Genomic DNA, 23341 nt, shown 5'->3' with positions numbered 1-23341 from the left:
GTTGGATGCCTGACGTATGATTATTAGGGCTGCTTTTCTACAAGAAAAGAGAAAAGTCTTCAGGCCCATTTGGGACTTGGGACAAGGCTTAGTTGATATAAAGATGATGATGACAATGGCAACCTCATTTACATAGTTTTAGTCGTAGATCAATCAGGAACCTTGCTGGTTGGGAGTAGGGCTGCAAATGGATTGAACCAATAGGTGTGTTTTCATCAAAATTTACGGAGGTTTTGTTTGGTCAAAGCCTTCCTATTATCATGTCCCTCTAGCATCATACATTTTTCCTTAATAAATGAATTAAAAATGGCTTAGATATTGTATCTTATGAACCAAATTAAATAAAAATTACTTGTATGAAAGTCGAACCTATAAAAAAAATTATTAAAAAGACAACATTCAAATTACTAATAAATACAATATAAATTTTAAGTATATTTGAATATAAATTTTAAGTATATTTGAGCACATATATTTAAATTGAATCAAAACAGATTATATGAGATAGGATACGGGTGAATCCATATTCAATCCAGTAAAAAATGGGTTGAATTCGGGTCACCCTTAATCGAATTTGAATGGAAATTTGGATGATCTTAAATATTGAGCCTAAAACCCAAAACTAGACCGGGCCTGAGGTCAAACAGTCAAACCCAATCTTTTTAACCCAGGGACAGCCTGAACTGAAAATTGGCAAACAAGTTGGGCCTGGGCCTGGGCTTAGTCTCAGGTTGGTTAATTGGGATCAAATAGGCCTGATTTAGCATCAATGATGCAACCTTCCAATAGGCCTAATTTGGGATCAATAACGTACCCTTCAAATAGAAACTTTATATATTTTACATACGTGCATGACATGAGATCGATTTCTATCAGTGAAAATCTGTGCCCACACCGTTCTAACAGCCTCTTACAACCTTGCATTGAGAATATCTCTCCATAAAATAAAGCACACAAGTACAGAGATATTCTCAATGCATGGCAGCAAAGGCTGCTCGAACGGGCTTTTCCCTGACTGAAGCCGAAAACATATGACATGCATACATATATTTGTTAATGCATACGTGTAGTCAGACAAGGCTCAGGTCCAGGCTCGGGCTCAAAAGTAGTAAAAGGCTGGGGTTTTAGGACCAGGCCAAACTCAAGGACCAATAATCCAAGCCTGTGCAAAAATGCAGACTACAGCTCAGGCTTGGATTGGGCCCACCCAGGTTGCATTAGAATACACCTAGTGGTTAAAATTTATCCGGAGTAACTATTCCCATCAGGCCGTTCCTGATCGTCATATAAAAATGAAGGCTGAAACAAGAAGCAAAATTAGTAAGGCAGAAAAGCATTGACATCTTATACTTCCTTCAGAATAACCATGGCATATAATGCAATAACCACTAATATTACTTTCAACAGGGGATTAAAAGTTTCAACTTCGAATTAAAATTCAAGTCTACAAAATATACCACGATCGCCTTACAAGCTATCAATCCAATCTTTTTGTCATTTTGAATTTCTCAGAAACGATCTTTACAATATACCAGTCTCATGGACACCGTCTTGTCAGCATAAGAGCATTCATTACCAGAGAAGCTTAACTAGTAATATGCTTTCCGGGGATTATTCTGCAACACAAGTAACAAATGAATAAGGAGAGTTGTTTTTTCTTTCTTCTTTTTTTGTCACAAATAAACCAAGTAACCAATATATCTAGTAAATCACTGGAGAAATCTTTCAGAACAAGCCATTGAAGAATTCAAGACAACCATGATTTTACCAGGGGATTAGGCCTATAGCGGTAACCAAGCATCATTCTCTTCTTATACTGTTCATAAATATCATCATCAGCGGTTACCTCGCCAGGTTGTGCCGCTCCAACTCCCAAATTATTCGATTTCACATTACCTGCAATAATTGGATCTGCAATACCACTTTTGGAACTCCCCAGACCCTCACCTAAAGCCAACAAATACAAGTCAATGACAGTAGCACCAAGCATCAGAATCCAAAAACACATTCCTACTATCACAATGTCTTATTTGCAACATGATTGCATAAAAAGATGGCATTGTCATTAAATGAAAACAATTACAAATAACTTCTTTGGGTGCATAAACTGAATTAAATTAAAAACAGAAAAAATAATGAACTTCAGTATTCCATTTAAACTTTTTTCGTAGTGTGATAATGTCACTTATCAGCTCGCAAATTATGACATCACATCAAATCTTGGATAATATCATCTATAACAGAACAAAGGATTACCTCCACTCACATTAGGCAAGCTGTCTAGTGGACCATGCACTAGGTCTCAAGTTAATAAGTTTCAGTTTGGGAAGAGTGCAAATACAAATATGTACAGTGAAAAACCTTGTATTTGCATTCTTCCCAAACTGAGCCTAAAAGAGAAAAGGACCTTTAAGCCTCATCCCTTAACAGTCGGGTACGTCATGAGATTAGAGCTACAAGGAATGTCAAAAAGGCAGACGTGCATATTTGGGACATGGCTGAAAAAGAAGTTAATAGGCAGTTTACAAGAGCAACCTTCAAGTTCAATTTATCAACTGTCTCAGCAAATCAGGGGCTTAGAAAAGAAGGCAAATCCTTTGCTGAGGCTGCCAGTTTTTCCAACTGGCCTCTTCACTGCATCACTGAAGTTTTCAGGGGAGAAAAAGCAAACTATATCGTTGTTCAGGGAGAAGGCAACAATTCTCGGTTGCAGCTTCTAAGATGCCGTCTAGTTGGTAATTTTGAAGATGACCCACCATTCTCTCACTTGACGATGTAGCCTTGAAAATGCGAAGGAAATGGAGAGTTCTGGTGCCGATTGAAGTTAAATGTCTCAGCTCTGGGGCTCTGCTTTTTATTCCCCTGTCAGATCTGGAAGCATGTAGGGGTGAGGTGTATGATGGAGAAAGAATGGAGGACAGGATCCTATTAGATAAGGGTGTTCAGGTTGCCTCTGCATCTTTGGAGTTCTGCCATCTTACTGGAGGTGAAGCAGAAAGGTATACCTTGCCTTCAACAGTCAATATTTTGGGGGGAAATGCAGTTTATGGTGTGGCGGTCTGGCAAGACGCAAGAGTTCTTACCAGGGGGTGACTCCTTTAGTGGAGAATCATTGTGACCTTTTAGAAGTTCTATGGGAGGATGTAGCAGACCTGGTGGCCTCAGGGGGTAATGGTGAGGAAGGGATTCTCTCCTTATAGGTCCTCCTAAATGACTGGTGATTCCAAGGCCAGGGTTGCCTCAGTGGAGTGGGGTGGGTTAGGACTGGCGATTTTGGGGGGGGGGGGGGAGCGGCAGCGAGGCAGAGGGTGTTGGGCAGAAAGAAGATTGGGGAAGTGTCATTCTAGGGAGACTGTTGCAGAGGGGGGAGTTCCACCGGCGACTGGGGAAGGAGGTGGTGGTGGTGGAGAGCTTAGGGGAGTCAGGGGAGGTGAGGGAGGGAAAAGAGTGTACGGGCAGTTTCAGTGGAGGGGGTTCCCCATTGGCTCCGCTGACATGAGGAGGTAGGCAGAGAGAGCCAACTAAAGACGTTCCAGGGGTCTTTTTCAATTTTCAAACACATCAGGGAGGTGGCGGTATTCAGGTAGACCCTGCGGTCTTGAGAAATGTGGTCCGAGAAACTGTTTTGGACACAATTGTGCCCTTTTTTTGAAAAATAAAAGGAGACGGGCAATTGGACTGTGTGTTGGATAAGGCAATACAATGGTTGAAGACTTTGGACCTGTTCCATCAGTTCTCCTTTAAGAACTTTTGGAGAAACTGGTTAGCAATAGTGAGGTGCTCTTCCATCAAGAGAAGGGTAGTCCCAAGTCCGGCTGAAGGTTCCCTGAAGCTGAACTTCAATGGTAGCAGTTTGGGCAATACAGGGCCATCTGGATTTTTTTTTTGGGGGGGGGGGAGGGCGTTCTGGGTTTGCAAACCAAATGGGGGGTACAGCAACTAATTATTGAAGGGGACTCGAAGGTGGTGGTGGGCTAGCTAATGAAACTTGATGAGACTGTTTGGTGCTATAAGAAAGAAGTTAAGAAGATTAAATGGCTAACAAGGAATATGTCAGTTTCTATTCAATGAGTGGGGAGATCAGCAAATGCTTTGGCTGATCTGTTAGCCAAGCAAGGGGAAAATAGGGAAGAATTGTTTTGGGCTCAGATGTGATTCCAGTACTCTTTTCCTAGTTGTTTTGCATTATGTCAGGAAAGGCTGCAGCTCGCTGATCTCAGGAGAGGCTGAATCAGTTTCTATTTTAATAAAATTCCATTATTCATCAGAAAAATAGGAAAACTACTAATGACTCAAATAATCAGAAAATAGGGAAGAATTGTTTTGGGCTCAAATGTGATTCCAGTACTCTTTTCCTAGTTTCTTTGCATTATGTCAGGAGAAGCTGCAGCTCGCATATCTCAGGAAAGGCTGAATCAGTTTCTATTTTAATAAAATTCCATTACTATTCATCAAAAAAAAATAGGAAAACTACTAATGACTCAAATAATCGGAAAATAGCAACTAAAACTAAAACAACTCATCTCTTGTGTACATCACAACTCTCCACTCTCCCTAACCCCTCTAAATTTGGTGTTTTTTTTAGAATTTTTGAAAAAAAACAAAAAACATTGAATGTGGGGCTAGTAATCAACTCATCCAGAACTGATTCAGTTTCCTTTTTATCAGGGAACTGAATCTAATCATCCTTGTAGAATATGGGGCATATTTAGCACCAGTTCATGCACCATATGGGCCACTTCTGGTAAAAACATAAAAGAGGAACATCCCAGATTTAGCTCAGTTGCTCTTACATCAAACCACCACCAAGTCACATCATCAGTTTTGGTATTTATTGAGTTGGAGACCCAAACAGCAATTTTTTTCAAGTGGCATACCAACAGAGAGGATCTTAAATTTTCCCAAGTTGCAGACCAATACAAAAAGTTCAAATATTTGTTTCATGTAGGACCACAACAACAAATACACCAAGAAAAGTGAATACCTTCTTTCCAACCCATTTTAGATAGAAGCTTATGTCCAACATTGTCAGCTTGAATTTTAGCCTTTTCTGCAGCTTCTTTGGTAGCTTTCTGTGCAGCAGCATCATTGCAACTAGACAAGAACTTTTCCAGCTCTTCACGTGGTATAAAATCACCCATATGATGGCCTTTTTTAACTGGAGCTGCCATTATAAACAAGAAATGCCTCAAGGAAGTGATTTTGTAGATAAAAGTAACATAAACAAGATCTTATGGTCAAATAAAATTAGCAAAGGTTGAATCTTAAACAAAAGGTTGTTTTCCAGAAGGTAAAGGCACATTAAGCAACTCAAATCCAGTGGTCCTAGTCCTCCCCCTGTCCTACCAAGTATGGGTGTCATTTCTTTTTTGGGTACTGACTTGTGTGCTATGCCTGTAACAGATACTCCAGCTTCCCATCCAGGAGGATTTGATGTAAGAGAGAGGGTGATAATGGATGAGGAGAGAGGGTGATAGAGGGTGATAGTGGAAGGAGAGGGGGTGGTGGAAGTAGTAAGGAGACAAGTGAGGAGGTGGACAGAATCTTGAAATTGATTTGTACAGGGCTGGAGGAACTAAAAAAAGGAAGGAGTCATAGAGCTGTTGCAGCCAAAATGAGTGTGAGCATGGTAAAGATCTATTTCAGACATTGGATGAAAGGTTGTAGAGAAGAGGATTCTTATTGTATCAGGAAGGGGAAAAAGGAAAAAAGAAAAAAGAAAAAAAGATTTGAAGTGGAAAGGCTAATCTCGAACATTGAGGGAGATTTAGAATTTGGTGGTAGAGGGGATAGGAGGAAGGGCCTAAAATAAGGAGACAAAGGCTTCTTCATGGATGTTTTGCTAGTATTGTCTCGATGAAAATTATTAGCTGGAATGTAAGAGGTCTAGGGAGTGCAAGAAAGAGGTGATCAAAGACCTACTCCAAAGGGAAAAACCTGACATTGTGCTTTTACAAGAATCCAAACTGATGGAATTAGATAGGAGATGGGTTAGGAGTTTCTGGAGGTCTTGAGGTGTAGGTTGGACTTCAGCTCCTTCTTGGGGAGCCTCGAGGGGGATTGTAACACTGTGGGGGGACGACGTGGTGGAAGCAATGGAAGAATTGATAGGAAGATTCTCCATTTCCATTAAGTTCAAGAATGTAGAGGATGGGTGTGTATGGGTTCTAACCAATGTTTATGGCCCTAACTCCTATAGAGAGAAAAAATGTCGGAGGAATTACATGCAATCAAGGGGTTATGGGTTGACCCTTGGTGCCTGGGTGGGGATTTTAACATCACTAGATTCTCTAAAGAAACCAATAATCCCCAACGGGCAATCACAACAAGCATGAGGAAATTTAATGGTTTTATTGAAGATTGTGAGTTGAAGGAAATACCTCTGTTGCAAACCAATTATACTTGGTCCAACCTTCAGGAAACCCCTTTTTTGTTCAAAGTTGGAGAAATTTTTATTTAATCTAGTCTGGGAGAACAGTTTGGAAAATTTGGTTACTAGAGCATTACCTAGGGTCACCTCTAATCACTGTCCTGTCCAAATAGGCACCGAGTCTCTTCCTATTGGACCCAAACCGTTTAGATTTGAAAATATGTGGCTTACCCATCCAGATTTTGTGAAAAAAGTGAAAGAGTGGTGGGGTGAGAAGGTGAGGGGGGTAATATGGAAGGGGGTCAGGTTTCATAAGAAGTTGAAAAGGTTGAGAGCCTAATCTCTCAAATGAAAAACTTGGATGTAAAAGAATCCCAAAATGGGCAGTATGGAAATTTTGGTTACTAGAGCATTACCTAGGGTCACCTCTAATCAATGTCCTATCCAAATAGGCACCGAGTCTCTTCCTATTGGACCCAAAGCGTTTAGATTTGAAAATATGTGGCTTACCCATCCAGATTTTGTGAAAAAAGTGGAGTGGTGGGGTGAGAAGGTGAGGGGGGTAAGATGGAAGGGGGTCAGTTTTCATAAGAAGTTGAAGAGGTTGAGAGCCTAATCTCTCAAATAAAAAATTTGGATGTAAAAGAATCCCAAAATGGTTTGACCGTGGATGATAGAGTGTTAAGGAGACGATTGAAAAAGGATCTGGAATAGGTGTTATTGAGGGAAGAAATCAGTTGGAGACAAAAATCTAGACACAAGTGGATTAAGGAAGGTGATGGGAACACTAGATTTTTCCATGACTTGGCCAATGAGAGACGAAGAAAAAGTTTTGTAACCAAACTAGATATAGAAGAGGAGGTGATTACCAACCAAGATGACATAGCCAAAAAAACTTGTGGACCACTTCAAACCGATCTATAGAAGACCTTTGAGTGAGAGAGCAGTCGTGGAAGGGATGGAATGGCCAAGACTTGAAGACGGAATGGCAAGGTGGTTGGAAAGGAATTTCGAGGAATAAGAGATTAAGAAAGTTTTCTTTCTAATCGATAGATCCAAGGCTCTAGGTCCAGATGGCTTTACAATGGCTTTTTATCAAGATTGTTGACAGGTGCTAAAAGAGGAGTTAGCTGAAGTCTTTAAGGAATTTGCAGACAATCATGTAATAAGCCCTAGAATCAATGCCACTTTTTTTGCCTTGATCCCTAAGAAGATTGATGTCAACCACCCAAAAGATTTTAGGCCTATTGGTCTGGTGACAAGCATCTATAAAATTCTGGCTAAAGTGCTTTCTTTGAGGATCAAAACAATTCTCCCTTCTATCATCAGTGAAACTCAAGGGGCATTCATTCAAGGGCGACAAATAACATATCAAATTCTAATTGTTAATGAGTGTATGGAGGAAATGAAAAGGTCTAGGCAAAGAGGTTTTGTTTGTAAATTGGATCTTGAAAAGGCCTATGACTTGAAGACTGGAGTTTTTATTAGAAGTGATGGGAAGTTGTGGATTTGGGGACAAGTGATGTAGCCAGATATTTGGGTGTATTAGTAGTACTTGCCACTACTCTATTCTAGTAAATGGTATGGTGAAGGTTTTTTTCCAACTTGAGGGGCGTCAAGCAAGGGGATCCACTCTCTCCCTTCCTTTTTACCTTAGTAGCAGATTTGATTAGTAGGATCATTACCAAGGCCGATAAAGAAGATGCCATTAGGGGTTCGAGAATAGGGAAACACCAAATCCCAATCACCCACCTTCAATTTGTAGATGACCTAATGATCTTTTGTGAAAGAAGTTTTAGCGAGAAGGTAGCAAACCTAAAGAGATAATCAAAGGATTTGAAAGGTTTTCTAATCTGAAAATAAATGTGGAGAAGAGTTGCATATCGAGTATAAACTTGAAGGTTGGAGAGATTGAGATTATTGCGGAGTGTCTTGAGTGTTCCATCTCTTCTTGGCCTATGTCTTACTTAGGGCTTCCATTTTGGACCACAGTGCTAGAAAAGTTAGAAAAGAGATTAGCTTCATGGAAGAAGAATTTCATCTCTTTGGGAGGGAGAATCACCTTAATAGGAGCTACTTTGGCTAACTTACCTACTTACTTTCTGCTTGTTTTTAGTATACCACCTAGGGAAGCTAGAAAGCTAGAGAAGTTGATGAGAGACTTCTTGTGGAAGCTGGGACAACATAAAAATGATCATTTGGTTAAATAGGAAATTGTTTGCTAAAGTAAAGAAGAGGGGGATTTGGGACTTGGGAGGGTGATTGAAAAAAATCAAGCTCTGTTAGGGAAATGGTTGTGGCGATGGCCATTGGAAAGTGAGAGGCTATGGCATAAGGTGGTGAGAAGCATTCATGGGAGTTCAAAGAATGGATGGGATGTTGGTGTGTCAAGAAAGGCTAACCTGGCAGCACCTTGGAAGGCCATTGACAACACCTTTCATCAATTTCTCAATTTTATCAGGTATGAAGTTTGTACTAGCAATGTCATTCACTTTTGGGAGGATATCTAGGTAGGAGACACCCCTCTAAAGGATCTTTTCCCTTTGTTATTTCTGTTTCTTTGTATAAAAAAGAGGTGGTCTCAAAATTTGTCTCACCCTCGGAAACTCTCTCTAACTTGCTATGTTGCCTTAATCAGGTTTACTTGGATCCCTCCAAGCCAGATAAAAGGGTGTGGGCTCCTAGACCCAAAGGAACCTTTACTTATGCTTCTTATTTCAAGTCCATCTCTCATTCTTCTACTCGACAACCCTTTCCGTCAAAGGAAATTTGGTCATTTGGTGTAGGCCAGTTCCCCCAAAGATTATTGCATTTTGTTGGGAAGTATTCCATGGGAGATAGCCTACAAAAGAGAAGACCTTTCCTTTGTATTTCTCCCAACTAGTGTATCCTCTACAGAGATCGCGGGGAGAATTGTTACCATCTACTAATATCTTGTCCATTTTCTGCGGACCTTTGGGCTTAGCTACTTTCATTGTTTGGTAGTTGGAGCTTACCAGCAAATGTTCACATTAACTTTGACCATTCTACTTTCTCTTGGCCTACAAAAAGAGAGAGACTTGTGTGGAAATGCACTCGCGCTGCCCTGATTTGGACTCTTAGGGAAAAAGAAATGCTAGAATTTTTCAACAAAAGGAAAGGAGCAATCAGGAACTGAAGGACTGTGTGTTGCATAGAGCAATACTTTGGCTGAAGACTTTGGAAATCTTCCATCAATTCTCTTTTAATGACCTTAGAAGAAATTGGTCAGCAGTAGTGAGGTATTCACCCTTAAAGAACAAGTTAATTACAAGTTGGTCTCCTCCATCTGAAGGCTCACTGAAGTTGAACTTTGATGGAAGTAGCATGGCTAATCTAGGATTATCCGGAACGGGGGTGTTCTGAGAAATGAGAATGGAGAAATTGCCTTGCTTTGCTCGAGTCCTTTAGGAGTTAGAGAATCTATCAGGGCAGAGCCATTAACTTCTGTACAAGGGGTGCAATTTGCAAACCAGCTAGGGGTACAGCATCTGATAATTGATGGGGATTCCAAGGTGGTGGTGGGGGTTGGTTGAATATTCCTGAAGATGCTATATGGTGCTACAAGAACGAAATGAAGAAATTCAGTTGGTTGACAAGGAATATGTTGGTCTCTTTATAGTGGGTGGGGAGATAAGCAAATACTTTGTCCGATGTGTTGGCCAAGCAAGAGGTAAATAGGAAAGAATTGTTTGGGCTCAGCTGTGATTCATGTATTTTTTTTCCTGGTTTAATTGTAAGATTCTAAGAGGGGCTGCAGCTTGCGCCTCTCCCTTGGATGTTGTATGAAATCAAAACTCTAAATCAGTTTTTTGAATTAATAAAATTTTAGGATTACTCATCAAAAAAAGAAGGTAAAGGTATTGATCAAAAAAGAAAGAAGGTAAAGGCACATTAATCATTTTATCTCACAATATAACTCACCAATATTTTAAATATATGAAGTGTAGCAGGTTAGAGATACTCTTTTAATGTACAACTCATAAGATATTGGACATAAAATATTGTAGTATATCTAGACCTTGAAGAGAAGCAGGCGGAGGCATCTCATCCATTGACTGTTTAGGCTGTCTCCTTCGCTCTTCCTGTGCAGCCTTCTTCATGTAGAATTCCATCATTGCTATAGGATCTGTAGCTGTCGAGGCACTGGATTCACCTGCAAGGAGACACCATGTGCAAATATTGATATTACAAGTCTGCACTAAATGCCACAACCTCTTCTAGGGAAGAGACAGAAGACAGATAATCATGAGTAGTACAGACTTTCATAGCAAAGTCAATGACCAAAGAGATAAATATTCTGTTGCAATTCCTCTCATGAATCTACCATGTCTTCCTTCTTCTTTTCCTTCCCTTGTTGCAGGAGGAGGAGAGACACAAAAAGAAGTGCTACAAAACCAAGGAAGAAAAAGAGACAAACCTGGGCAATTCCTCAAGGCAATAACAAAAGAAACAAGAGAAGAGAAACGAGAGCAAGGGAGAAAAACAATTTAAGCCCAACGAAAACCCTTGTTTAACCAGGGCAGTGTTATCAGAACATCAACTTGTCAATGACTAGTCAATCAAATCAATTGAGAATTGAGGGCCACCAATTGCATCATTAACCAGTCAAATCATAACCAATGATGCACTCACCTAATACAACTAAGAATCAAAGAGGTTCAATAGATTGACTAATAACTAGTTGGCCTAGTTAGGGACAAACTTATTATAAAGTTTTATTTGTTTGGTTTTATCTCGAACTATTAAAAATCGTAAACCATATGCCTTTATGTTGTCATTTCATACAAACTGATTCAAGAAGTGGTGATAGCAATATGGCATGTAGATTGGTGATGAAAGGTGGAAAAGTTAATTATGTTTTCTTCCAACTAAAACGTGTGCCTATTATGGAGTTGCAACAAACAAGAGCAACACATCAGATAGATAATGGTTTATTCTGTTGAAAAGTAAAAGTTTTCATTCTCCATCTTGGCCTTTCCAGCTACTTTTTTATATTTGCAGAACTAAGGCCCTGTTTGGTTCACGGGAATAGGGGTCTGGAATCGGAATTGGAATGGCCTATTCCGATTCCAACTGTTTGGTTGGCCGGAATTGGAATACCATTCCCATTCCTGCTGGAATGGCCATTCCCTGCCCCTCCCTTGGGAATGAAATCCCATTCCTGCTGATTTTTATTCCCACTCCCATTCTTGTATGAACCAAACAGACTATGGGAATGGACCATTCTGATTCCGATTCGACTATGAACCAAATGGACCCTAAGATTGTAATAAATGCAATATTTTAAAACGCAGGGGGCAATTTGCGCCTGAGGCACAAGGCAAGGCACATACCTTTTTGAAGCAAGGCACAAAAATACAAAAAATATAAAAAAAAATGTCAGAAATTTCAAAAAATGCCAATTTTTTCAAAAATGAAAAAAAATACAAAAAAAAAACATTGAACACAATATTAATAAAAATATAAACTTAAATTTTAAAATAAATGTTTAAAAAAAAAACTATTATCTCAAATTAAAATATATAAACATAACATGTAAGGCATATTCAAATGAAATTTTAAAAACAAAATCAAACATATAAAACATTTTCAAGCATGTAAAACCAAGAATCTTTGTTTTTTTCCTCAATTGCATTACTTCAAGTAGCTAATGTGATGTAAAACATATTGCATTCCTAATTCTATGAGTTGTCTTTGTACCAAGCCCCTCAAGGCAAGCCCAAACAAGTCCATGTCAGGATTTTAAATTCTTAATTCTCACACAAAAAATAATGAAATTGCCTTTTAAGAAGATATTTTATTAGGATGAATGAATGAACAACATTAAGAAATAGGGGGTTCTCACAGTTTCTGTGAGCGAGCAAAGCATAAAAAGAAGCCCTCGAGGGGCATGGTTAGGGGTCTGAGGGCGGCCGCTAGGTTCAAAAACAAAAAAAGCGTAAAAATTTAAAAAGGTGCATGCCTAGGCTAAGGTACAAGGCACATCAGGCGTGCGCCTTTTGAAAGTATTGCACCTAGAACCTAGGAGAGGCGCATATCCTAAAATGCGCCTAGGTACGCCTTTTAAATCATTGAATAAATGTTCTATGCTATATCTTTATTTGCACTACTGTAGCCTTCATTAACATATAAAATTTACAACATTGTGCTTTAAAAGAGTAAGGTGCAAGAAAAGCTCAAACATCTAGTAGTTGCCTTACCTCATGTAGCTGGTGTGATGTCAAACATCTTGCATTCATACACCTAGGAAAATTGATTGTCCACCTCTATAAAAACTACATGAGCTAAACCCAAACAAGCCCATGCAGGGATTTGGGCCAGTGCCCCTAACCTAAACTCTTTGGTACATACACTTAAAAGGGTTAAGAGGCCATTGACCATCCCAGCTATTTGGGGTCTTGGGAGGGGTGGACTGGATGCAGTCCTAACCTTTGGGCTTTTTTCGCACAAAGTGGCCACTCAAAGACTCAAACATACGTTCTCAAACTTGACAACCCAAGGTCTTATCATTAAAAGGGTTGGTTTTTTATTTAGTCACAGTTTATTATATTTTAGAATTATGGATCAAATATTAATTGTGCTTTTGTTGCTTCTTTAGTGGAAATTTTGACATTTGAGACCCCACATGCAAGAACTAAGTTTGCTTTTGCTTATTTTAAAAGCCAATAGACCATTATTAGTGTATAAACAACTATAGAAGATAATTTAGAAGTTGATAAACCATTACAAAAGGTGTAAAACACATAAAAATCTACAAATAAAAACCCAAAAAAAATGCATTTAAAAAAGAACATGCTTGGGCTGAAGTGCTAAGCACGTCAAACAAGGCACTCTCAAAAGGGGTTGCAGCTGCACCTGGGTTCAGGTGAGACACATGCCCTAAGATATGCCTCACCTATGCACCAAGGCACACCCAATGTTTTAAAAGCGCAAGAGCCAATTTGCACCTGAGGTGCAAGGCGAGGTGCACACCTTTTTAAGAAAGGCGCAAAATTACAAAAAAAAAAGCTAAAAAATAAAAAAAAAGGTCAAAAAATTCCAAAAATGCAAAAAAAAAATAAAAATATTAAACATAATGTTAATAAAAATATAAACTTAAATTTTAAAATAAATGATTTAAAAAACCTATTATCTAAAATTAAAATACACAAACATAACATGTAAAGTGTATTCAAATGAAAGTTTAAAAATAAAAGCAAACATATAAAGCATTTTCAAACATGTAACCACAATCTCTTTTTTCCTTAATTGCATTGCTTCAAGTAGTTAATGTGATGTAAAACATATTGCATTCTTGATTCTATGAGCCACAGCACGCCCCCTTGAGGCAAGCCCGAACAAGTCTATGTTGGGGTCTGAAATTCTTATTTCCCACATAAAAAATAATGACTTTACAACTTTCATTGCCTTTTAAGAAGATATTTTATTGCAATGAATGAATGAACAACATAAGCAAATAAGGGGTTCTCTCCACTCTAGGCAGAGCCCCTGGCCCAGCCGTTAGACTCAAAAAAAAGCAAAAAGCACAAAATTTTCAAAAGGTTCACGTCTGGCTGGGGTGCAAGGCGCACGCCTTTTGAAAGAGGTGCGCCTAGGACCTAGGCAAGGCGCATACCCCAAAATGCGCCTCGCCTGGGCGTGCTTTTAAATCACTGGGCACACCTTTTAAAACACTATTAGAACATATCTTCTATGTAGTCAAGCAGCAAGCCCCTAGGCAGCAACTATTCACTGCATCACCATGGGATGCCAAAATGACTAGCCATTCCCTCATCACATTGACAACACTTCAGTAGATAGAAAAATCCAGTAGAAAAAATGGTGAACCACTCAAAATTTTAAAAGAAGCAAAACATACCATAAATAGTTCTTCCTGCTGACGCTGACTGAATTGGTCTGTTAGCATTGGCTTCATATAAAGCTGATGCTGGAATTTGGTAATTAGAGTGCTGCTGATGGGATCTTTGAGAACTTGAAGCTCTAGAAGCTGAAGAGATTGTACTGGCTGAACTTAAAAGGAAATAAACATTATTAATACAACTCAAAGTAAGGTAGACAAACTTTAGCAGGGAAGAAGAAGAAGAAGACACTAAAAGCATATAAACATCTGCAATTGGTGTGGCAAAACTGAAATACTAAATAAAAAGCACAGAGATGAGAAGCCCCTCTTTTGGCATCACATTGCATATGTAGGACAGGTCCAGAAAAGAGTATGTTGTCCAGACATGAGAATTTAAAGAGGTACCACTTTTATATGATCTATGAAACATACTATAGTGTCAGGACCTTTTTTTAATCAATTGTCAGAACCTTCATTACATTATATGCACGATGCATCCATTTTATCCATCTGTAGCTTGTCAATGTCTACCAATTATTGTGAAAAAGGTACATAGAACCATACAAGAGAACCCATTGAATTAGTCAAAAAAAGAGGTAGAACCATTGGGGGAGGGAGCAAAGTTCAACACATAATGGTCATATTACAAATTTACAGTCAGTACCTCATACAAACCTGTAGTGAATATCAATCAAGCAAACTAATGGCTTCAAATATACTTGTCAGTTTGATACCTCATCTCATGGTCTTGAAATCCAGGCAGAAACAGAACCATTTTGACCACTGGTTCCTGGGTCAAACAGCCTGGCCATCTGGTTTGAAGCCTGGTCAGGAGGTATTGGGGTCCAAAACCAGACCGGAACCATAATCATTCATTGATCAACTGGTTCAACCAGCCAGTCCGGTCTGATTTTCAAAACCATGCTTCATCTTTAACCCATGTTCTGAGTTAATCGAATTAGTGGTCCCAAATTCTACTCTACTGAAAACATTTATGTATCAGCATGTCTCACGACTTTTTTCTCAGAAAGCATTTTGCAGAAACTAGAGAACTTGAATATAAATAAATGTTGGCTTTCTCATTAAAACCAAACTCTAGTTCTTTCAACAAAATTGTTTTGACTTTTGAGACATCTGTCTGACACATTCAATAAAATCAATGCATGATTAACAGTACCATTAAAAAAGGAAACAACTTAACCCATTGGGAGGTTGGACCATAGGGTTTGTAGTACTAACCACTACATGATGATTGAGAATCCCCTGTCTGTGCAAGAGCTTTTTCTTCCTCCATAAGCCGATACTCGTAATATTTGTAATCGGCACAGCTAACATCAAATAGAAATCTGAAAAGGCACAATATAGCAAATAAGCAAACACAATAATCATTAACAGGAGAGGCATAAAGAATTGGTAAAAACATAAACACCATATAATCTTGCAATCATGACCATCAGACTCAGGAACATACTTAAAAGGTGTATCTCCAGGATTTCTTTGGCGTGTAATGTGCTCAAATTGTCTTCCATTTTTTGCCACAAAACTTGCTAATTTGTCAGCAACTTTCTCCACAGCAGGATCACTCGGGGAAGGTGGTGCTGCATGTCACTTAAAGAACTGATTAATACCAAGAGCATGAACAAGGGAATGCAAATTACTCTTGTAGCAGGCGTGCCACATTTTCCAATTCTTTCATTCAACATCTCTTTCCACCCAAGTCGATAGAGACTTAAGACATAAGCTGCATTCATGAGACAAGAAACCTTCAAGAATGTCCTGTTCCCATCTTCCCCAGGCTAAGAAGAAGACATAAATCCCAAGATGAATTGAAAAGGAACTGAATTGCAGAACTGATAGGTGTACTTGCAGCAGAAAAAAATGGACAAGAGAAAATGATAATTGTACTGGTGCTGATATTGAAGCATGGAAAGAATTCATGGAGAAGGAAATCAATCTCCTAGGTCACAGTTCAGGTATCCAGCTTTTGGTTCCAAAATAAGATGTTGGTGAATTGGATCCATATGGGACTCGTCTAAAAGGAGAATCATACTTTTTAAACCATGTTACTTGTTATCCAAAAGAAATAGAAGCCTACACTGATGGACCTGGCCATCAGTATGATGAAAACTACAAGTCCTCAAATGTTGCAATGTCAATTAGCATCAAAGAATAAATTTTTCATCTTCAAGAAAAGGGATGTTGTAGAAAGAGTTTGTTTAAAAATCTACAAATTCAAGACCGTAGGGAAGTTATAGATTCACCTACTTTCCTATGTGTTTCAAAAATAAAACTGGGTAGGGAAAGTAATTTTATGTGCTTCATTTGTCCAAGCCTTTACTTCTTCCATGCATACAGAAACTATGTAGAAGAAGTCATTTAAATGCTGAAGTTCAAATTTCAAAATTTTTCTTTTTGTACAAACATTAGATGAGATAGAAGGATTTAAGTGCTAGAGAGGAAGAGAGAGTGAATTTGTTATGCCAACTAAACCAAATAAAAGGATATGAATACAAGCAGTAATTACCAACACCCTCTTGTTCTGCAGGCCACTCAGAGGCATCTGGTTGAGCCAACTTCTGTCGTTTCACTGATCCATCAGCAGAACCATATCCTGCATCTCCTTCTTCATCTTCATCTGCACATAATCTAACAGGGGCTGCCGCAAGCTTTGACTTCTGTTTCAAGCTAAATGCAAGTTTCCCACCTGAACCAGAAGGGGTGGCTCTTCGTGCGTCATTTGCTTTTGAATCCAAGACCATTTTACTAATGGGAGGATTGGCCTTCAAATTCCCAGATGCACATGCACTTGTGCCTGATTTAGATTGCTCCAATGCAGCTTCCTTCTCCTTTTCTTGTTGAAGCTGTTTAAACCTTTCCATAAATGAACCATCATTGACAAATAAACTAGAAGACACGTTTTTATCCATGTGGGAGAAAGCCAAAATCTGTTTAAGCCCGTTAATGGAAACCAACGGCTTTCGAGAAGCAAAGCTGTCCAAATATATTAGGCTCCAAATTGTAACTCCATACGCTGATCCTTGTAATTGAGAACGGGCTGCATTCCTTAAGCTTCAAATCAGAAGAAGACTAACTCCCATGCATTGGAAGAATAATATTTATAAAATTTCATGAAAAGAAAATGAAAAAGTGAACAACCAATTGATCAATTAAAGCACAGAGTTAGCTGGTTACAAATAGCTACTGCTTCATATATTGAATACCACCAAAATCCAGAAATTGGGGATAAAGCTTTTCTGTAGCAATGGATAACTAAAAGTCCAAAACCACCGATTTCTTTCCCATATTTCCAATGGAAAGATCAACACATCAGCCGGGTAAGTGTTCGTCCCTTATCGTTATCAAGGAACCGAAATTATTATTTGTCCAAGAAAATCAAAGCCCCTGATATAAAATGAAGAAAAAAATAATCCACTAAATGGGTAGATTAAACAGGAATTAAAAACCAGAAAAACGATCAATCGTCATTAGTAAAATTGTACAAATACAAGGAGATTGAGCCCAACAAGCCTAACAAAGGCTATATTTGTTTGAACGATCCTTAAAGGGAACAAGTGCAAACTAAAGAAAATAAAAGAAAATAAAGTAAAAAAGAACGGACAGAAAACGCCGAAAACCAAAAGATAGCATGGAAATTGCAATCGACAAATCCCTAAGATGAAAGATTGACAGAAATGTAGATAAAACCGTTGTTCAGGAAGTAATGAACCAAAATCAAATCCTATAACCCTCTTTAATTTAGTCATGAATCTTGCCACTAAGTCCTGGTTTTAAAGGGAAAAGAGAAAAGTGAAGAAAGCCAATAATGCAATCCAAGATTTAACCCAAAAAAAAAAAAAAACTCTCATCATACCTCTTCGTTGCTGGACTAGAACAACATAGTCCTGAATGATTCGACTTGCCCTAAATGGGGGATGAGGCGATGAGCTATTGCCCTCCGTCCGTCCAGAATGAACAGGTGAGAGAACCGCAAATTTCCTCTGCATAGTCATCACTCGGAATGGTGCGAGGTTTATATACAGAAGCGAAATCATACTCCGGATTCAATGAACCCATCACGCTCACATCCTTCTGGCCGAACTGCTAACCCATTGACCCGGACAGAAAAGCGGTTCATCCTTGCAGTCGGGTTTAAAACAATAGTGCAGCTGGCTGAGGAGCCAATAACACCCAACGGGTTAGGTAAATGCAATGGCTGTGCAAGGTAAATGCATGGCTGGGTGCAAGGAATTTTAAGTAAAAGGCTCATTCGATAACTAAAAGGGCCATTGTTAGGCCCTTTTATTTCACGTTTCCCCAAATGTCTCATGTACATAAATCAAAGTATTTTAATTTTTTAGGGCTCATTCGATGACTAAAAAGGCTCATCACCGAAGTGATATTTTACCACTTTCATCAATAAAAGGCATGTTCGATAGGTTTGAACCAATGTTTTCAATCTATCGTTGACCAAGTCAGTTAAACTATTCAAACCGTCACCCAACCAAGATTTTGGGTCCAATTCAGTCAAGACAAGTCATACGATCAAAAAATGTTGACTTGGTCAAGAACCGTTAGACCCAGTGACCAAGTCGCAGGTTGCACACTCAATGCATGCAAAACTTTCGGAGGCCATAACTTTGCACTCCGATGTCCAATTGAATTGATTCTTTTTTGTTTTGGGTAATTTTTCAGGATCTATGTGTCCCAAGGAGCCATAGGCACCTTGCTTTGCTATTTTTTTTGGGAAAAAAAAAACCTTTTTTAGCCTCAAATTACAATTTTTAATATTTTTATAAATAAAACATTAAAAAGTGAACTAAAAAAAATAAATTAAATATAAAATAATACATATAACATATCTAAACATATTTGTACACATATATGTGTATATAAATATATATAATCAATATATATATATATATGCGATGATGTGGTATGATTTAAATCGTTCGTCTTGGCTGGTCGAACCAGTGACCCACGACCAAGAGGCAAAAAATGGTTCGACCTCCGGTTAGTTTTTAAAACATTGGACTGAACACTAAAGACCTATAATGACATGTTACAGATGACCAACAAATATATTCGCCCATCCAAAAGACCAGTTTACCCACATAACCCACCACCCCCACTCGTTGCTTATAAAATCACTCAAGTTCGTGTGTTGTGTACTTGCTTGGCTAGAGAAACAATATCTGTTGCCATTGAAAGAGAGGAGATTTGTTGCTACCCTACCCAAAAAGACATTGCTCTAGATCGTTGCCTTTTCCATCAATTTCACCGGTCAAATTTGCTCTGAACAAGTACGTCAATCTTCATTTCATTAAAAACATCATGGTAGATTGTATGTTACTGGAGATGGGGAATGACAAGGTCAGCAATGGTCTCTTTTTCGGCCATTTGTTCGATTGTCCCCACATCTATGCATTGTCAACGTGCAATAATCACTGCACAAAAGTTGGGCGCAACATTTGTCCATTAAATACTTGTGTTGTTATTGGTGTCAAGAGATTGAAGATAACCACTTGACCATTTGATTTTTATGATGGGCATGGTTTGTTTGATCAAACCAGATTGACCCGCTTTGAAATATTAGATATGGTCCATTCGTTATTTGGATGGAAATAATATTGGTTGAACCATTTTTTTCTAAAACCTATTTCAATTCAACCAACCTATGTATAATACGAGAAAATTAATTTAAAAATATCCGAATACATTACTTGAACCAATCTATTTTGGTTCAAAACAAACAAATATTTGAACCGAGTGGCCTAATAAATATAATATTTGAATGTAACATATATAATATTATGTAACATATATAAATATTATAATTTATATATAATACTATAATTTATGTAATTTAATTATAGATTTTATTACATTATATATATATAAATGCATGTGTGTGTGCGTATTTATATATACTTGTACATATATAACTATTTATAGAGAGATTGTATTGTAAAAAGTAAAATGGTAATAAAAATATTAAAATAAAAAATTATTAAAAAACCATATTGTATTGTTAAAAAATTAAATAATAATTATATAACACTTATAATATAATATGTGTATATTTTTTTATTATATTATATATATTTGTATATATACATATATATAAGATATTTACATATATATACATACTATATTTATTTGCACATATATATATATAGATATTATATTATAAAAATAACAAATATATAAAAACTAAAAAGCTATTGATAAAAATATGATTAATTATATTATATACATTATATAATATTATATAACATATACAATAAACTACTATATATATTTTATTATATTATATATATATATATATATATAAGTATTTATATATTTGTACATATATAACTATACATAGAGATTATATTGTAAAAATTAACAACAATATAAAAAGTCACAAGGTAATAAAAATATAATAAAATTTTAAAAAATGGTAATATGATATATGTTAGCAAAAAGTAAACAAATGGCTAATGTAGTAGAATATATAATATACTATATTTTATATTATTTGATTATATATGTAGGGAGGATATATTAGGCTAGCTTGGGGGGAGACGGTCTCTTCAAAAGATGAGGGAAAGCCTACAAGGAGAGTCAACCAAGCTCCTTTTCCTGATATCGGAATAAGGAGAAGAAATCTTCTCTCGAAGAACAACGGGGGTTAGAGGATATTAGTGATGAGAAATTATCCAGATTCGATGATTCCCATCGCGATGATGACCTTCTATTTATACAGAAGGTCTCGAGATCCTAAAAGGTAGGAGATGAGGATCTTCGCTTCCTATCGGGAAAGGGAATATATTGTTCATTGGCAATTATTGGGTACACTACTAGGCGTCGCCACGTGTTTCATGAAGATACAAAAGGTCGGTATCTGTTAATGTTGCGTGGCAATTTGCAAAGTACCTCATTGTAATAGGTTTGTGTGTGTTTGGGCACAAACAAGCCTCACCATGGGCTCGGCCCATTGTCCTCCCCAACCCACTAATCGGAACGAGTTCGCAGGCGATGAGTTTCCCGCACACTGCCACGAGTTTGACTTCATCGCGTGCTTGAATGTGCTTAGGTCTTGTAGGCAAGTCTTTTCTAGGCTTGTTTAGGTTTGGGTGTTGACTAGTGATCTTATCGTGGTTCTGCTTAGCATGTTGCGGGTTCATTGCAACAGTCATGATGGACCGTCGGTTTATCACAGCATGGAGGATTGACTATAGACTGCTTCAAAGTGTTTCTATGGTATTATTCTTAGTGTCTGAGTACTCTTTGAGGGTCTGAGTGAGTTGTACACACCTACATTAGCCCCCTGCTTATCGATAAGCATATTGCCCTTGTTTTGAATTATGTGGTGATTTCGTTGGGTCTGGTGTTTTTTCCTGACACGTGATGTATACCCTATGTTTGTGCTTGGTGGCTTATTACATTCTAAGGCTTAGCCTCCTCGTCTTTTGGTGATTTGTTTTCTAGCAATAGTCAGTGTTGTTGTGTAAATCGCTTATTTTGGTCCCTCTTGAATGTTGTCAAGAAGGAAATCGCCAAAAGATAACTAGGTTTAGGGTTGTGGATGCGGCTATTTGACTACTCAATTGGAGATGATTTGGCGGTTAAGTTGCGGCTATGATCATTATTTCGCTTGTGTCGATGTGACAGGTGACATATGCGTCGCTCGAGTTCCCGTTGGCTAAGTGACCGTGCTTGGTGTATCAACGCATCTAGTTACGTGTGTTAGGGCGTTCTATCTTCTTGCAGGTGTACTAGCGAGTGTTTAGTTCCTTTTGTTGGGTTGTAGGCCACCTATAAAAAGGTGTAGAGTGTCCTGTTTCGTATAACTACCAGTGCTTAATCTACTTTTCTTGTTTTTGTATACCACTTCTTCTTTTCTTTCTATATCCGCAGTTGGGGATGGCTCTTAATCAATAATGATGCACAAATGCCCATTAACGAATCTATGGGTTTCAACTCATCGTCTCCAATGGAGTCAGCGTTGTCTCTAGAGTATGGCATGGTCCGCTAGCTGCTTAGGTAGTACTGTGGGGAGAATGTTATAGGACCCTTGGGGTATGATGTTGTCGACGGGGTACCTGTTCATGGTGCTCGTCCGCGAGACAAGTTTGTAGTGACAAGGAAAATAGTGAGATTTGCGGAGGTGGTTGTTTGGTTTGGTTGGCTGCCTCCGGTGGAGCTTTCCTCCATCATTGTTAGTTCGGCGCTGAATACGCTCACGTCAGTGATGTCCAAGATTATGAACTACCCCTGTGACCAAATTTTGTGACCAATCCTAGCACTGTGGCTGAGGACTTGTGAAAGTCTCTCCACGATTGATTTCCATGTCGCGGAGGTTGAGGAACGTGTCATTTGACTAGCGCACATATTTTGGAGGGTAGGTCTCAGGGATTCACCGTTGGTTTATGGGTGATATTTAGCGGATGTGCACCGCCACGTGGAGGCAGCAGAGGCAAGACTATCCACAGTTGCGAGGAGTCTCGCGGACCTAGAGGCACAGTGTGCTTATCAGCGTTGCATGGTGGCAAAGTGTGAAGCGGAGATAACTGAGCTTACAGCGTATGAGACTTGGGAACCTCTACTTTGGGATATTGAAGCGGTGAGGGATGAGTGGACCGCTTGATAAATATTGTATTTTATTTGCACATATGTAAATTACTTTTTGAATGAAATCAATGAGCTCCTCTGCGTCTCGGTGTACTTAATTTGCTGTCATTTTTGTACTGCATTGTGCTTTAAGAGAGGGTTGTACGAAGCTTTGGTCGAGTTTAATTGGGTGTGTGTATAGCATTTATAGGATCAATGAGATCCTCTATGCTCCAATGTACTTAATTTGGGCATAGGGTTAATTCAGCTTCCTGGTTCGGCAACATCATTTCCGTAGGTGTTGGTGATGTTACGATTACGTTGTGAGACCTCTCGGTTGCTCAACCCTTTGAGGGAGGAATGGCTAGTAGGGGGAGGGCCCTTCCTGAGTGACGACTTTACTAACTTAGTGTCGATGCTGTGAAGGTTGTCTGATTCGTTTTCCCGTCGGGACTGTGATTGGTTAGGCTTGGTCACGTGGCACCTATTGTTAGGGCCGTTTGATTGGCGCTTGT

General features: G+C 38.5%; 1 protein-coding gene across 5 annotated transcripts; it reads right to left on the bottom strand.

Annotated features, from left to right (window-relative positions):
• Nucleotides 1-1350: 1350 nt before the first annotated feature.
• Nucleotides 1351-18537, bottom strand: LOC148872583 (SWAP (Suppressor-of-White-APricot)/surp domain-containing protein / D111/G-patch domain-containing protein). 5 transcript variants are annotated; one of them, XM_088970375.1, is made up of 9 exons: nt 18103-18537; nt 16756-17286; nt 15703-15829; nt 15471-15577; nt 14250-14396; nt 10410-10544; nt 4985-5164; nt 1769-1947; nt 1351-1616 (listed from the first exon to the last, which is right to left on the bottom strand). In XM_088970375.1, exons 1-9 carry the CDS (start codon nt 18281-18283, stop codon nt 1590-1592), a joined length of 1614 nt encoding a protein of 537 aa, XP_088826501.1. In that variant the 5' UTR covers nt 18284-18537; the 3' UTR covers nt 1351-1589. The 5 variants fall into 5 exon arrangements, with proteins under 5 accessions (XP_088826501.1, XP_088826500.1, XP_088826502.1 ...); XM_088970374.1 differs by having other exon boundaries at nt 4985-5158; nt 18103-18396; XM_088970376.1 differs by having other exon boundaries at nt 16756-17300; nt 18103-18243.
• Between the last annotated feature and the right edge of the window lie 4804 nt (nt 18538-23341).

The sequence above is a fragment of the Nelumbo lutea genome, chromosome 2 (assembly GCF_056320005.1).
Source record: "Nelumbo lutea isolate HS-2025 chromosome 2, American lotus-T2T, whole genome shotgun sequence".
In the NCBI taxonomy this organism is placed as follows: domain Eukaryota; kingdom Viridiplantae; phylum Streptophyta; class Magnoliopsida; order Proteales; family Nelumbonaceae; genus Nelumbo; species Nelumbo lutea.
Note: the sequence above shows the minus strand (reverse complement) of the source record. Positions and strands in the feature narration are given on the sequence as shown.

What these genes read in the sequence shown, in the direction of transcription:
- LOC148872583 (XM_088970375.1), bottom strand. Translation starts at nt 18,283, where the DNA reads ATGATTTCGCTTCTGTATATAAACCTCGCACCATTCCGAGTGATGACT. An exon ending in CCTGGAGATACACCTTTTAA is followed by an intron (nt 15,578 to 15,702) that starts GTATGTTCCTGA and finishes GTGCCTTTTCAG; the next exon opens with ATTTCTATTTGATGTTAGCT. An exon ending in AGCAGGAAGAACTATTTATG is followed by an intron (nt 10,545 to 14,249) that starts GTATGTTTTGCT and finishes GTCTCCTTGCAG; the next exon opens with GTGAATCCAGTGCCTCGACA.